Source organism: Macaca fascicularis, chromosome 2 (assembly GCF_037993035.2).
Source record: "Macaca fascicularis isolate 582-1 chromosome 2, T2T-MFA8v1.1".
Lineage (NCBI taxonomy): Eukaryota > Metazoa > Chordata > Mammalia > Primates > Cercopithecidae > Macaca > Macaca fascicularis.
In genome coordinates this window covers 114,213,666-114,229,440 of record NC_088376.1, presented here as the reverse complement: position 1 = coordinate 114,229,440, position 15,775 = coordinate 114,213,666, and the positions used below count along the sequence as shown (strand labels likewise).

General features: G+C 41.6%; 1 protein-coding gene across 17 annotated transcripts in view; it reads right to left on the bottom strand.

Moving 5' to 3' along the window:
• Positions 1-15,775, bottom strand: part of DOCK3 (dedicator of cytokinesis 3) — a 687,722-nt gene that overhangs the window by 170,307 nt on the left and 501,640 nt on the right. For all 17 annotated transcript variants that reach the window (XM_005547251.5, XM_005547256.5, XM_005547252.5 and 14 more), the window contains exons 13-14: positions 5,766-5,854; positions 932-1,057 (exon numbers count right to left, since the gene is read on the bottom strand). In XM_005547251.5, the coding sequence (XP_005547308.1) occupies positions 932-1,057; positions 5,766-5,854 (215 nt within the window). The remainder of the gene's footprint in view (positions 1-931; positions 1,058-5,765; positions 5,855-15,775) is intronic.

Here is a 15,775-nt window from a genome sequence, read left to right as displayed (position 1 = left end):
AGCGCCACTGCATTCCAGCATGGGCAACAGAGTAAGACTCTGTCTCAAAACAAACAAACAACAACAAAAAACTCAACTGAGAGGGTAAGTCCACTCCTCCTATAATCTATCCAGACAACCAGACATTTACCTGTTCTAATCTTCTTCTCCTTATTTGCATCTTCTCTGGTTATCTGAACACCTACCATCCATCTGAACCATGCCTCTACCCCTTCTTCACTCCTGATAACTCCCTTGGCTCTGATGCCCCATTTGGATCCACTTTTCCAGTCCTACCCATGTCTGCCTAATTAGAAAACATGAACCTGATATTGACCTACTGGGACCACAGTTGAGGGTCAATTCATTCCCAATTTGTGCCCTGGCTCTCCACTGGGCATTAGATGAAATGGGTGAGACAATTTCTGAGAAGCTGGCCAGGTAGTGCTATATTCACAATGTCTAATTTATACCATTTGCCTGATGTATTTTTCTGATACATGAAAATGGCAAGGTATCTGCTATTCCTACACATATGGGATTCACTGATACTACACGCATATATTTTGATATATTCTTCCCCTTAAGCAGGAAGTTCTTGTGAGACAATTATCTTCTAAGAAAAGGAAGGAAGAGTATAAAAACTCTCCATGAAGGTTCCATATTCACTTCTACCATCCAGGCTTCATAGAAGACAACAAAGCCTACCTATCTGCTGGATTGTCATGTTGCACTGGTGAATGCAATGTAGGGGCTTCTGGAAAAGAACAAATGCCTATAAGAGCCGAAGGGCCATTGACTGCAGACTGCAGTAAGCAGTCTGACTTGGGATGTGGGAGATTTTAATGGCTGCAGGTCTCCTCCATAGCACAGTTCACCACCTTCTCAGGAGGGGAGCACTAGACTCCATCCTAACCCATCTACCTTCCCAGCCCCAAGCAGTTCTGCATACCTGGCATAATGACATCAGGAAATCCCAATTTTCTTGTAATTGCCAATCCCCTATTAAATATCATGGGATTTTCTCTCCGAATCTGTTCCATGTCTCCACGAAGAAGCTGCAGAGAAATGATAAGACCTGCAAAACCAAAAGCATTTTCTTAGAACCACAGTTCTACCCTGTTATATAGTACTAGAAAAGACACAGTTACATTTTCCAGAAGAAAATTTGCAAAGTTCAGCAAAATTCTTGAGAAAAACTTTGAGGCAGAAAGTGTAAGTTATTTTCAAGAAACATTTTGGAAAGCTAAAGAAATTTAAGTTAAAGTGACCCCAATAACCCAGAGAACTAGTCTATTAAACACAGACTGAGGTCTGGCAGATTGAGTTGTCTCTCCCTCTGTTCCCCAGCATCCAACTAGGGTCCAGCTGGCCCTACTGAATGAGAGGGTTGAACTACGTAAGTTATATATTTAGGAACCTAGAGAAATCTATAGAGTAGAAACAAGCATGGCCAAAGAAGACCTTCAGTCAGGGCATCCCAAATATGAGAAATGAGCAAGCTAAGATGTGCTGTGTTTTATGCTGGGAGTATGTCAAAGTGTGGGAAGTAACTTGCTAGTTTAATCTTGCACTGGCTAGCAACAGAGGAGACATCACATTCTGCAAAGAAAAGAGGGTGCTTTTGTGGGACTAACCAAGCCTTGACTCCATGAGGATTTCAGATCCTCCACATGATCTTTAATCAAAACTTGGGAGTATTTGAAATATCACCCCAGGTGAGCTGCCTTCTGGCTCATTACTTACACCCTTGGAGTTGTGCACAAAGCTAGAATCTCCTGAAATTTCCACCTCCACAGCACCCTCCTGAGGGTCCCCTCTGCAGCTACTGGCTAGAAGGCTGTAACAGTCAAGCCTCTATGGAATTAGGAAGTGCTACCTCTATAACTGTGAATGGGTTTAGCTGTTAACAGGATGAAGAATTTAGGCGTTGATCTATGGGTTGAGAGGAGGCACCCTCATTGGTCTATAAACTTGGGAGTTAAATAGCAGATGAACATCTATAGAAATGAGGGAATAAGGTGTTATGATAATGAATACAATTACAAGAGTAGTAGCTGGAATGGAGATAGTAACAAGTAGAATTGTAAAATAAGAATGGTCTAGGAATGGTGATGGAGGAGGGAATGGAAAAGTAGACAAAGACAGAAGTCAGATAAAAGAGTTACAGATATTTTATCTGGCAAGAAAAGTATGCCAGTGGCCAGGAATATGTACTCTCAGAGCTGGGCCAAGGGATGAAATATGGTTCTACTACAGCTCAGACAGAACCTCAAGATTATCTTGTTGCTTCTGCTAAACTCATGCTTCCCAAGAAACCTTGGGATTACAAACATGGTATCTCAAGTGTCATTAACACCAGGATCACAGTGCCCTGAAAAGGCAAACATACAGTATTCCAGTTGGTATTCTGGTTAGATAATCAGTGTTTAAGATTTCAGCCCCTCTAAAGTAATTATCTTAAACCTAATCACTGTCGGACTAAACTGCAATTAGTTTATGAACCTGAAAGGCTGGGAGCCATAACCAAAACCACAACAATCTTTGTAGAGAACAGCTTAGGATATATCTGCCCTCCCCTCATAACCCTAACTTATTCATCTTTGTTGTGTTTACACAGCTATCAAATCATATCCTCTGGGTAAACAGAAATCAGACTTATGAGACAGCCCAGCATGAAGCAAACAGCTGGGGATGAAAGTCTCCATAATTTGAGGGAGTTGCGGTTAGAGGGCAAAAGCCAAAAAAAAAAAAAAAAAAAAAAAAAATCAGTGGGTATACTCTAACCATTCTGCATTGGCAAGGGTTTATTTAAGTACTTGCTGACTGCCTTTTGTCCCTGCATTTTCTGAGCAACCAAAACGGCCTACAGATGCAAAGTGAAACTCATGAAGATGTTGACTAAAGGTGCTGAGAGTATCACAGTTAGCTTTTGAGTTACCCAAAGGGATCCTAAAGAGCTGCTCTCTACTTCTAAACATAACAAATAAGAGAAAACCTTCAAGTTCATGCAAGGGATCAGATGAAAAGACATGCAAAGAATGAAAGAAATCAACAATGGAGGCTATAAAAACTGTATGTCCTTTTGTAGAGTTGGGATCCTGGAACTTGTGGGTTTCCTTTCTAGTTCTGAAACCCTGTGTTGGTATGAAGCACATACCAAATAATGCTAAGGCATGATTCTGGGCACAAGAGGGCCTTCATTAATAGTTCAGAAAAGTGACCCACTCACTCACCCAGTACGCAACCAGTCCCTTGGCAACACTTGATGTTCTACCTGACCTCAAATCAAAGAATTTGAAAATAACAAAGTCTATACAATTTCTCTGTTAATCTGGTCTCACTGATTACCTGACACAAGAAAACCATTTTCTTACTGAACCTCTTATTGGATTAAAGACTGACTCATAAAAAAGTAACTGGACAAATTAACACCTGTGTAAAATATTCGAGGGCACCAACTTGACTCTGTTCTTGTGCCACACGCCCCCACCCCTCCTTGTGGAAATGCTGGATGAGGATTAATTATATAAATTAATATCAGCCCAAGATATGGAAATAAATTGTAGTTAACAGTCATTTTAAAATAAATATAAAACTTGTGTGTCAACTGCTTTATCTTCACTTGTCCTTAATACTCTTCATGCTACTACTGGAACTGTTAAAAGTTCAGTTTGTAGCTACATATCCAAGAGGCCAACAATGGAAATGAAGACCCACATCTATTAAAGTTCACATAAAAGAGTTATTGCTGGATGATACATTTACTCTCAGCATTCAAACCCAGTGTAGCAATTGCTTCTGCATTTTTAAATTATGTGACTTGAAGGAAAAGCACTAATGACTTTGGAAACAGAACTGCAAGGCAATGAACTGCCCACAATATTTAACAAAGATGGGTAAAAGTTTATAGCAAAGTAAACTGATTTTTAATAAAGATGTATCTTTAATTAAGCAGACTAACAAAGACCTGAAATATTCCTTGAGCAATCTATAAAATTCTCTGACACGAAGACCCCAGAGTCCAGCAGTAGAAAACCCATGCTCAGAAGCTTGGCAACTGAGTAGAAAGGCCAAAGGTCTGGAGTCTGGAGACCTGGGTTCTATCCTTGTTCAGCCACTAAGTCATTTTGCTGAGCTTCAGTTTCCTCATTTGTTTAATGAGGGGGTTGAAACAGGTGATTTCCAAGGTCTCAGCTAGCTTCTAACATACTTCAAAAAGAAGCAGCCTGTTCCTCCTACTGACTTTTCCACAACTACACAGAGACCTCCTCTCATTACAGCCATCCCAACTGAGGCTCTCTGAAGTCTGTGGTGCCCCGCAGAGAGGTCTTTCTAACACTGTTTAAATGGCAAGTGTCTGTGAGTTCTAGACAAAAATCAGACACAGAACATGGCACAGTCCCTGCTCGCTCTGGGGAGCAAGACAAATCTCATCATCTTAACCCGGTGAAGCAATGGTAGCTCTTTCACGAATTAGTACTATCATCTCTCTTTTTAAATATTCTCTATATGTTTTAATCATACTATGTCCCAAGAATGTGTAGTCAAGGGCACCTCTTTATAAATCAAATAAGTAAATAAAGCAAAGAACATGACAAATATGGATGTGAATTGTAGTTTCCCAAATTGCTAGTAACTTTCCTATATTTTCAAAATAAAATTTTATTTGTCTCTTGCTTTAGCCTAGATTTAGCATACTGCATGGAGCTACTTGGCATCCAGGCACATGTATAAGGGAAAACTGTCATTTAAAAATAGTGAGAGGCTCTCAGATATCACCTAAACCCCCACTAGGGTTTTAGAGGAATCAAGTTGTTACAGCTGAAGGTCTCAATCTTGGCAGCCTCTGGTGTGGATCTCCTCTAAGGATCCTCCTAGTTGAGTATCTGCTCACCCCAACAGAGAAAAAACGAAGTTTTCTACAACAGGTACTACTCTTTAGAAACTGCTTGCCTCTCAGTGATTTTACACTGTCATTTAAGGACAACTTATAATTTCCAACAAGGTCTATGCAAGTTAAAGAGGATTATGTAAAAGAGGTTATAAAATGATTTAGAGGTAAAAACTGTCAGGAGTAACTTGGTTCTGCGTAAATTAGATAGCTATCTGCAAGGGTCTATAAAGGCACATAGGCTTTTAAATAATGTTTCTAATTTAATCAAGCATTAATGTTTAACTTAGAAAACAATACAATATGTAGAACTGTACTGAGATTTTATAGAAATTATTTAAACAGAGTTTTTAAAGAAAGGACGGGAAAAGGAAAAGGAGAAGTTGAGCTAAAATGAAGCTTCTTTGAAATAAAGATTTTCCATTCTAGTTTCAGAATGACTGATACTGACAGACTAATCACTGATTCTCATTATGGTCAGTTTTCAGGAATAGAAAGAGAAGTGTGTGATGTCTATATCTATATAGATATCTAGCTATATATAGAGAGCGATATTTATTTGGCTGAGTATAATCTTTTTTTTAGGCAAACATAGACTTCACAATGTAACAAACCCTGCAACATTTTTGCTCACTCTGGATTTGAATTAGAACTCAAGTTACCTATCAAAGCATATGGAACTCATCCTAGAAAAAGCAGAAAATGTATTTTGGTCAGCAGATATTAGGGAAAGCCTCAAATTACTACAAAAAGAATGGGTAGGAAATGCCTGGACAGGAGAATAAATGTCCGTAGGGAATACAGCAGGCAATCTGCACCAACCAACTGAAGTACTGTATGATTAGCAACTACAAATGCAACACAAAATGTTCTAGTCAGAGAAGTACCTCACCATGGCTGGCGCTGGGGGCAGAGTACTTGGCACTGGACTTTCGGATGATGTTCTCGTGGATCTGGGACCACTCACTCTCATTGTTGCACCTATAACAGAAGGACAGGTGTTATAGCACTCAAGTATTTTAAACACCTGGTTTGATGTTCCAATGTGTAACACTTAAGTTCAAAGGGAAAAGGATCCCTCACTTTCCTAAAGAAATGGTGTTATGTTTTACTAAATTAAACAAGGCTCATTTCCTATTAAGCACAAAAGACATACTTGGGCAAAGGATAGAAACTCTAAAATGAATCCCTACAAACATTTAATTGGCAAAATTCCTTCTCTCAGAAGTAACACTATTCCACATGAAAAGTTGTTTCTTTTCTAGCACCCACTGCATGCGTGCGCACAGACATACAAACAGGTCCCAGAGGAAAGTTCCTGATAGAGGAAAAACATTTCCTCTCAACAAGTACTACTGTTTAGAAACTGCTTTGGCATTGGTTTTTTACTATCATACAGCTGTCATTATGACTGGCCCCAAAGGACAGCCCTGCTAAGCTATAAGCAATGTTGATACTATTTGCATGAAGCTATGTTTCAACCAGACCAAGTTAAGAAGAAAAGCTTGTGAGAGCAGTGGGCTTGATTTACCATGAAGTCTTCTGTGGTCAGGGAGAAGGAGGACTTAGCAGACAAAGCTGATGCCTAAATGTGTAAGAATAAAGTTCCTTCCTAGGAATAAAGCTGCTTCCTAGGAACCATGGGATCGAGACAAAAGAGGGGAGGAATAACAGTGCATTTCTGTTACATTCCGATGTTTTAGTGTCTTCCTTCTAAAGGTCAATTCCCGGAGAACTGCAACCACATAACCATTTGGAACAAAGTTTAGGAACAGAGACTACGAATTCCTTATGCTAGTACAGACACCTTAATAAAACATTTGGAAAAAGATGAGGGTAATCTCTTGAAAATTCCATTTGACACTCAGGGAGTTCCCATAGCCCTGGTTCTACCCCCTCCCCTGTTGGTTAGGAAGGTATGGATCTACCTATCTCAGAAAACAGGACCCATGCAAAAAGAACCCATGGAACTTTCCATGGATTACTCAGATGTGTCCAGTTCAGCATGGCCACTTCCAGGAGGACACCCCAGTAAGAGTTCTAGAATGTGCCATCCAATAGTATGAAGCATATCAGGTCTCTAAATAAAAGGGTTGGAATAGAGGCCACTCAGAGATAAAGCAGGTCAGTTACTAGCTTAACTAACTGCTACCCAGTCAGTGGCTCTTTGGACTCCTTAGCCATACAAATATGCCTCATTTACTCAGAGCTGTTGTGATGAATGGTTAAAGGAGGTTCTCAAAGCCCAGGGCTCTGAGAATAACTTTCTGCCTATAGAATTCCTTCCAAACAAGGAAAGAGGGAAGAGTATCCTTTAAAACAATCTCTTGTGATTTAGCAACTTAGCAGGAAATTAAAAGCCTTGAAAATTACCTCCCCTACTGGATGGGGCAATTTCAGTTTTTCTCCAATAAAATACTCACTGGTCCCTTGGTGGTATAATGGGGAGCTGGAGCTTTGTCAGTCATACCAACAGTGGCAATCTGTATTACTTCACTCACATCTACCCCTCCACCCAACACACATAATTCAGATGCTAGACAACTGACAGCCTGTTCCTGCCATTCCTCTCCCCTTGCATATCCCTTACCTATTAGTGACCTTCACAGCTCTGCCTTCAGCCCATTTCTTTCTCACTCTACAAGCCTTCCTGGGCAATCTCAACCATTCCCATAGCTTCAACTACTGCCAAGCTCCAAAGCATTGTCTCCAGTCCAGATTCATCCTAAGCTTCTGATCTACATGGCCAAGAAAATTCATTTCTCCCCAACCTGACTGGACCCAGAGATGCCCTCTCACTGAGAGGAACTCAGTAGTACTATATCCCTCCAGCATTCACCATATCCTACAGATTTTGCAATAATCAAATCTCACATTTTACCTCTCCTCCCTCTTCATTGTCTTGGTTTGGTCATTATCATCTCTCTTCTGGACCAGTACAATAATCTTCTAACTGGTCTTTTACACATCTTTCTTTCTAGAATGTCAATTTGGTTATATGGCCGCCCTTCTTAATGCCCTTCACAGGTTAGAGTTCAAACTTTTCAGCAAGTCATTTAAGGCAGACTCATCAGGGTCCTCTCTTACCTCTCCAGATCTCTTTTACATTGAAAAAGCTTACAAAGACTCTATTAATTGTATTTCTTTCCTTTCTTTTCCCCTCTTTTTTATTTTTTTAAAGGATTCAGTTCAATATTGCTTTTTCTATGAATCCTTTCCAGCTTGCTCTATTATTCTCCATTCTCAACATCCCTACCTTAGACCTGACCACTACCTCTTTTGGGTCTTCGCTGAATTCTGATTTCTAGAAGAATGCCTATTATATTTTAGGGCACCTATTTGTCTACTTCACCCGACTGCAAGTCCTTAGATGATAAGGACTATGTCTTGCTAATCATCTCCACCAGGCAGCAAAACTTATAGCACATAATAAGTGCTTAATATAATATTTGTTGAATACATAAATGGAATAATTGCCAAGGTCAACTGGTTATTTCTTATAGCTTAAATGTTGCTAATTAAAACTCTGCCATCATTCTGCATCAGAATTACATTACACTAAAGGCAGATATTTAGGAAAACATTCTGCATTATGGTCATCTTATGAAATCATTACTATATTTATCTTAAGAGGAAAACAGTAAAAGAGCAGTGAAAACAATCACATTTCTGGGAAAGGTAAAGGAAAAATGGATGGCCATATTTGTGCCTATTTGAATCAAGGAGGATGGGAGCACTAGCGGCTGGAAGTATGCTTGAAAGAAGCTCCTGCTAGCTCCAAAGGAAAGATGGTTTGAAATCAAATGTCATGCAGATTCATTCACAGGCTGCAAAGAGTGAACTCTCGAAATTTTGCAGTCTACTCATGACTGGCCATAAACATGATTTAGCTTTGCAGAACTGCCAAGTTATTGCTACAAAGGCATCAATTTACCTTCAATTACCAACGCTTCTTTTTATTCTCTTAATACAATACTTGCTTTCAAATACTATATGCTGTTATTGATGAATTCTTTCTTTCTATCTATCTATCGACTGATCTATACAGGGTCTCACTGTCGCCCAGGCTGGAGTGCAGTGCTGTGATCACTGCTCACTGCAGCCTTGACCTCCCCAGGCTCAGGTGATCCTCCTACCTCAGTCTCCAGAGTACCTGGGACCACAGGCACACACCACCATGCCCAGCTAATTTTTGTCTTTTTTTTTTTTTTGTAGAGATAAGGTTTTACCATGTTGCCCAGGCTGGTCTCAAACTCCTGCGGCTCAAGCAATCCTCCTGCCTTACTTAGCCTCTCAAAGTGCTAAGATTACAGTCACGAGCCACCACACCTGGGCCAATTGTTCAGATTTTAAAATTATTCTCTTTAGTCCTAACCCCATAAAAGTCTTCATCATTTCATGCCTATCTTACTCTTCCATTCCTTTAGCAGCATCCTCATGTTATACCTGATGTAGTTATTAAAGGCATATTTAGGTAAAATTGCTTTCTAAACCCTTAAACCTCATTATGTGGTGATAGATGTACTACACCTTCTTATTTTTTTTATTTTTTATTTTTGAGGAGGAGTCTCCCTCTGTTGCCCAGGCTGGAGTGCAATGGCACGATTTCGGGTCACTGCAACCTCTGCCTTCCTGGTTCAAGCGATTCTCATGCCTCAGCCTCCTGAGTAGCTGGGATTACAGGCACCCGCTGCCATGCCTGGCTAATTTTTGTATTTTTAGTAGAGACAGGGTTTCACTATGTTGGCCAGGCTGGTCTCAAACTCCTGACCTCAAGTGATCCGCCTGCCTCAGCCTCCCAAAGTGCCAGGATTACAGGCATGAGCCACGGTGCACAGCCTAGATGTGCACCTTCTAAAGCTATTCTTACTCACAATTGCTTAGTTTGAATTAGTATAAAGAGCAAGTGGGTTTTCAAACCCACAGAAATGCACACACAGATTGTATTAGGCACAGTCTCACTAGATCCATCCCTCCCTTTCCTTGTCTTTTTTTTTTTTTTTTGTGAAGCTACAAATGACCTGTCAGTGAATGATAAATAACAATATTACATTCAAAATAAACTTTTGAATGTAATCACTGAACATCAAGAAAAAATATATTTCTGCAAGCTCATGATGAAAATAAAACCTAAGTCAGCCTTTGTCTCTTGTCTGCTCACTGAATTGAGGGACCTACCCCACTGCTCTGTATCCTCTGCTCTAAGAGGCCCAAGTGGCTCTGTTGCAGTCTCTGTTACTCTTTGACTTGAAGTTAGCAGGAGATCCCTAGGAAGATCTTCATAGTGTCCAGAGAATTGTCCCTGTATCCCAGAACAAGGAGGTGAAGAGAACAGAGTGAAAAGCACCTGTGGTTAAGCAGCTCCGCAGGTATGCAAGGTGCAGAAGCAGGTTCACCAAGAGGTGGAGAACTTTCCTGAGTCTATTTGCTTCTCCAGCCTCCCCTGACATCTTGTCCCTGAAATGTCTGAGGAGCAAGATATCATTTTCAAACCTAGCCTTTGACAGACTGCTTGCTGTCCTGCAGCCCAGCAGTGCCAGGACTGAGGCATGACAGAAACTCGAGCTGTCACTACTGGGAATGGGGAGTATGCTGGAAGCATACCTACAGCCAGAGCTAAGAAGCAAGCAAGGCATGGGGTGTAGCTGCTGGAGATGAGAAGTGAGTGCCACCAGGATGGAGACTGGGATGCAAGTGGTGTAAAATTTGCCACTGGGACTTGATCACCAGTTGGGTGGGGCTCCTGCAGCTGAGGTGGGCTACCCTTGCCAGGGCCAGGGAGCAAGCCCCATTGAGACTAGGGTGTGAGGAATGTGCATTCCCACCCGCTGGCCCAGGCTCTGGTCACCGAGGATGACCCAACCCTCTATTGTGACAGGGTGTTAGCACAGCTGCTAACACCCCTCACCTGAGCACTCCATCTGGGGCCTGCGGAGTGCCCTGTCCATGACAGCTGGTGCTGTTCTCACCATTCGAAGGTCTGAGCACAAGCCTACCTAGTCCAGCTTCACTCTCTGCTGTGTGACAGAGAACACAGCCTAGGGTCCTGGCAAATACCCAACCCAACCACTTTAGGCACCTGAGTACTTCTCCTGAGGGCATAAACTCCTGGCTGCTATCACCTCATCTGCACCTACCTGCAAGTGACACCTGAGTTCCTGGAGATTGGGTTACCCAGCCCTTCAGAGCCACCACCAACATCAAAGCACATCACTCAGGACCCAGAGAGTTGTCCCACTCCTGCTACTGCTATCACTCATGCCATGTAACTGCCCAGGAACCTGAGAATCTGTCCACTTGTACAATCCACCACTGCCACTACCAGCATCTGAGCAAGCCACATGGAGGCCCACCAACCGACACAACAATAATTGCCAACATGGCTGCCAGTGTACCCTGCCCAGTGACACTATCACTGGCCCACTTGCCATCCTAGTCCCCAGCACAACTTCCCCACAGCCTTAACTAATAACTGTACCCTAACCTATCAAGGAAATCACAGATGCCACTAATGCTGTTTACAGCCAAAGAAATCATACAGAGATGACACTAATGCACACACCAGAGTCAAAGCCAAAGTACCCTACCCAACCAACACCACAGACACCATAGATCTTTAGGAAAAGGTCTTTCCCTACTAAAGTAAATTCAAAACAGGAATAAGTGACTGTTACTCCAGATGCACAGATTTCAATGTAATGACACAGAAAACATGAAAAAGCAAGGAAATATGACACTTACAAAGGAACAGAATAAGTCTCCAAAAATAGATCTTAATCAAAGAAATTTTTGAAATCCCAGATAAAGAATTGAAAATTTTGATTTTACAGAAGCTCAGTGAGATACAAGAGAACTCAGAAAAACAATTCAGGATATGAATGAGAAATTTACCAAAGAGACAGTTTTTTAAAGTACCAGATAGAAATTCTGCAATTGAGTTCCAGAGCAAGATGGCCAAATAGGAGCACCTCCAGCCTCCAGCTCACAGCACGAGTGACACAGAGGATGGGTGATTTCTGCATTTTCAACTGAGGTACCGGGTTCATCTCACTGGGGAGTGCCGGACAATCGGTGCTAGTCAGCTGGTGCAGCCCGACCAGCGAGAGCTGAAGCAGGGCGAGCCATCGCCTCACCTGGGAAGCGCAAGGGGGAAGGGAATCCCTTTTCCTAGCCAAGGGAAACTGAGACAAACAACACATGGAAAATTGGGTAACTCCCACCCTAATACTGCGCTTTACCAAGGGTCTTAGCAAACAGCACACCAGGAGATTATATCCCACACCTGGACAGGAGGATCCCACGCCCACAGAGCCTCCCTCGTTGCTAGCACAGAAGTATGAGATCTAACTGCAAGGCAGCAGTGAGGCTGGGGGAGGGGCACCCGCCATTGCTGAGGCTTAAGTAGGTTAACAAAGCTGCCAGGAAGTTTGAACTGGGTGGAGCCCACCGCAGCTCAAGGGGGCCTTCCTGTCTCTGTAGACTCCACCTCTGGGGACAGGGCATAGCTAAACAAAAAGCAGCAGAAACCTTGGCAGAGGTAAATGACCCTCTCGGGCAGCTTTGAAGAGAGCAGTGGATCTCCCAGCACAGAGGTTGAGATCTGAGAATGGACAGACTGCCTGCTCAAGTGGGTCCCTGACCCCTGAGTAGCCTAACTGGGAGACACCCCCACTAGCTGCAGACCAACACCTCACACCTCACACAGTGGGGTACACCCCTGCGACGAAGCTTCCAGAGGAAGAATCAGACAGCAACACTTGCTGTTAAGCAATATTCTATATTCTGCAGCCTCTGCTGCTGATACCCAGGCAAACAGGGTCTGGAGTGGACCTCAAGCAAACTCTAACAGACCTACAGCTGAGGGTCCTGACTGACAGAAGGAAAACTAACAAACAGAAAGGACACCCACACCAAAACCCCATCAATTTGTCACCATCATCAAAGACCAAAGGCAGATAAAACCACAAAGATGGGAAAAAAGCAGGGCAGAAAAGCTGGAAATTCAAAAAATCAGAGTGCATCTCCCCCTCCAAAGGAATGCAGCTCATCGCCAGCAATGGATCAAAGCTGGATGGAGAATGACTTTAACGAGTTAAGAGAAGAAGGCCTCAGTCGATCACACTTCTCAGAGCTAAAGGAGGAACTACATAACCAGCGCAAAGAAACTAAAAATCTTGAAAAAAGAATGGAAGAATGGATAACTAGAATAATCAATGCAGAGAAGGCCATAAACGAACTGACAGAGATAAAAATCATGACACGAGAAATACGTGACAAATGCACAAGCTTCAGTAACCGATTCGATCAACTGGAAGAAAGAGTATCAATGACTGAAGATCAAATGAACGAAACAAAGTGAGAAGAGAAGTGTAGAGAAAAAAGAGTAAAAAGAAATGAACAAAGCCTCCAAGAAATATGGGATTATGTGAAAAGACAAAATCTACATCTGATTGGTGTGCCTGAAAGTGATGGGGAAAATGGAACCAAGTTGGAAAACACTCTTCAGGATATAATCCAGGAGAACTTCCCCAACCTAGTAAGGCAGGCCAACACTCAAACTCAGGAAATACAGAGAACGCCACAAAGATACTCCTCGAGAAGAGAAACTCCAAGACACATAATTGTCAGATTCACCAAAGTTGAAAAGAAGGAAAAAATGTTAAGGAGAGTCAGAGAGAAAGGTCAAGTTATCCATAAAGGGAAGCCCATCAGACTAACAGCAGATCTCTCGGCAGAAACTCTCCAAGCCAGAAGAGAGTGGGGGCCAATATTCAACATTCTTAAAGAAAAGAATTTTCAACCCAGAATTTCATATCCAGCCAAACTAAGTTTCATAAGTGAAGGAGAAATAGACTATTCTATAGACAAGCAAATGCTTAGAGATTTTGTCACCACCAGGCCTGCCCTACAAGAGACCCTGAAAGAAGCACTAAATGTGGAAAGGAACAACCAATACCAGCTATTGCAAAAACATGCCAAAATGTAAAGACCATCAATGCTAGAAAAAGATGCATCAACTAACAAGCAAAATAACCAGCTAATATCACAATGACAAGATCAAGTTCACACATAACAATATTAACCTTAAATGTAAATGGACTAAATGGTCCAATTAAAAGACAGACTGGCAAATTGAATAGAGTCAAGACCCATCAGTTTGCTGTATTCAGGACACCCATCTCACACGCAGGGACACACATAGGCTCAAAATAAAGGGATGGAAGAAGATCTACCAAGCAAATGGAGAACAAAAAAATGCAGGGGTTGCCATCCTAGTTTCTGATAAAACAGACTTTAAACCATCAAAGATCAAAAGAGACAAAGAAGGCCATTACACAATGGTAAAGGGATCAATTCGACAGGAAGAGCTAACTATCCTAAATATATAGGCACCCAACACAGGAGCACCCAGATTCATAAAGCAAGTCCTTAGAGACTTACAAAGAGACTTAGACTCCCATACAATAATAAGGGGAGACTTCAACACCTCACTGTCAACATTAGACAGATCAACGGGACAGAAAGTTAACAAGGATATCTAGGAATTGAACTCAGCTCTGCACCAAGTGAACCTAATAGTCATCTACAGAACGCTGCACCCCAAATCAACAGAATATACATTCTTCTCAGCACCACATCGCATTTATTCCAAAATTGACCACATAGTTGGAAGTAAAGCACTCCTCAGCAAATGTAAAAGAACAGAAATTATAACAAACTGTCTCTCAGACCACAGTGCAATCAAACTAGAATTCAGGACTAAGAAACTCACTCAAAACCACTCAACTACATGGAAACTGAACAACCTGCTCCTGAATGACTACTGGGTACAAAACGAAATGAAGGCAGAAATAAAGATGTTCTTTGAAGCCAATGAAAACAAAAACAAAACATACCAGAATCTCTGGGACACATTTAAAGCAGTGTGTACAGGGAAATTTATGGCACTAAATGCCCACAAGAGAAAGCAGGAAAGATCTAAAATTGACACCCGAACATCACAATTAAAAGAACTAGAGGAGCAAGAGCAAACACATTCAAAAGCTAGCAGAAGGCAAGAAATAACTAAGATCAGAGCAGAACTGAAGGAGATAGAGACACAATAACCCTCCAAAAAGACAATGAATCCAGGAGCTGGTTTTTTGAAAAGATCAACAAAATTGATAGACCTCTATCAAGACTAATAAAGAAGAAAAGAGAGAAGAATCAAATAGACGTAATAAAAAATGATAAAGGGGCTATCACCACCGACCCCCGACAGAAATACAAACTACCATCAGAGAATACTATAAACACCTCTATGCAAATAAACTAGAAAACCTAGAAGAAATGGATAATTTCCTGGACACTTACACTCTCCCAAGACTAAACCAGGAAGAAGTTGAATCCTTGAATAGACCAGTAGCAGGCTCTGAAATTGAGGCAATAATTAATAGCCTACCAACTAAAAACTGACCAGGACCATACGGATTCACGGCCAAATTCTACCAGAGGTACAAGGAGGAGCTGGTAGCATTCCTTCTGACACTACTCCAATCAATAGAAAAAGAGGGAATCCTCCCTAACTCATTTTATAAGGCCAACATCATCCTGATCCAAAACCTGGCAGAGACACAACAAAAAAAGAGAATTTTAGACCAATATCTCTGATGAACATCGATGCAAAAATCCTCAATAAAATACTGGCATACTGAATCCAGCAGCACATCAAAAAGCTTATCCACCGTGATCAACTGGGCTTCATCCCTGGGATGCAAGGCTGGTTCAACATACACAAATCAATAAGTGTAATCCAGCATATAAACAGAACCAAAGACGAAAACCACATGATTATCTCAATAAATGCAGAAAAGGCAGAAAAGGCCTTTGACAAAATTCAACAGCCCTTCATGCTAAAAACAC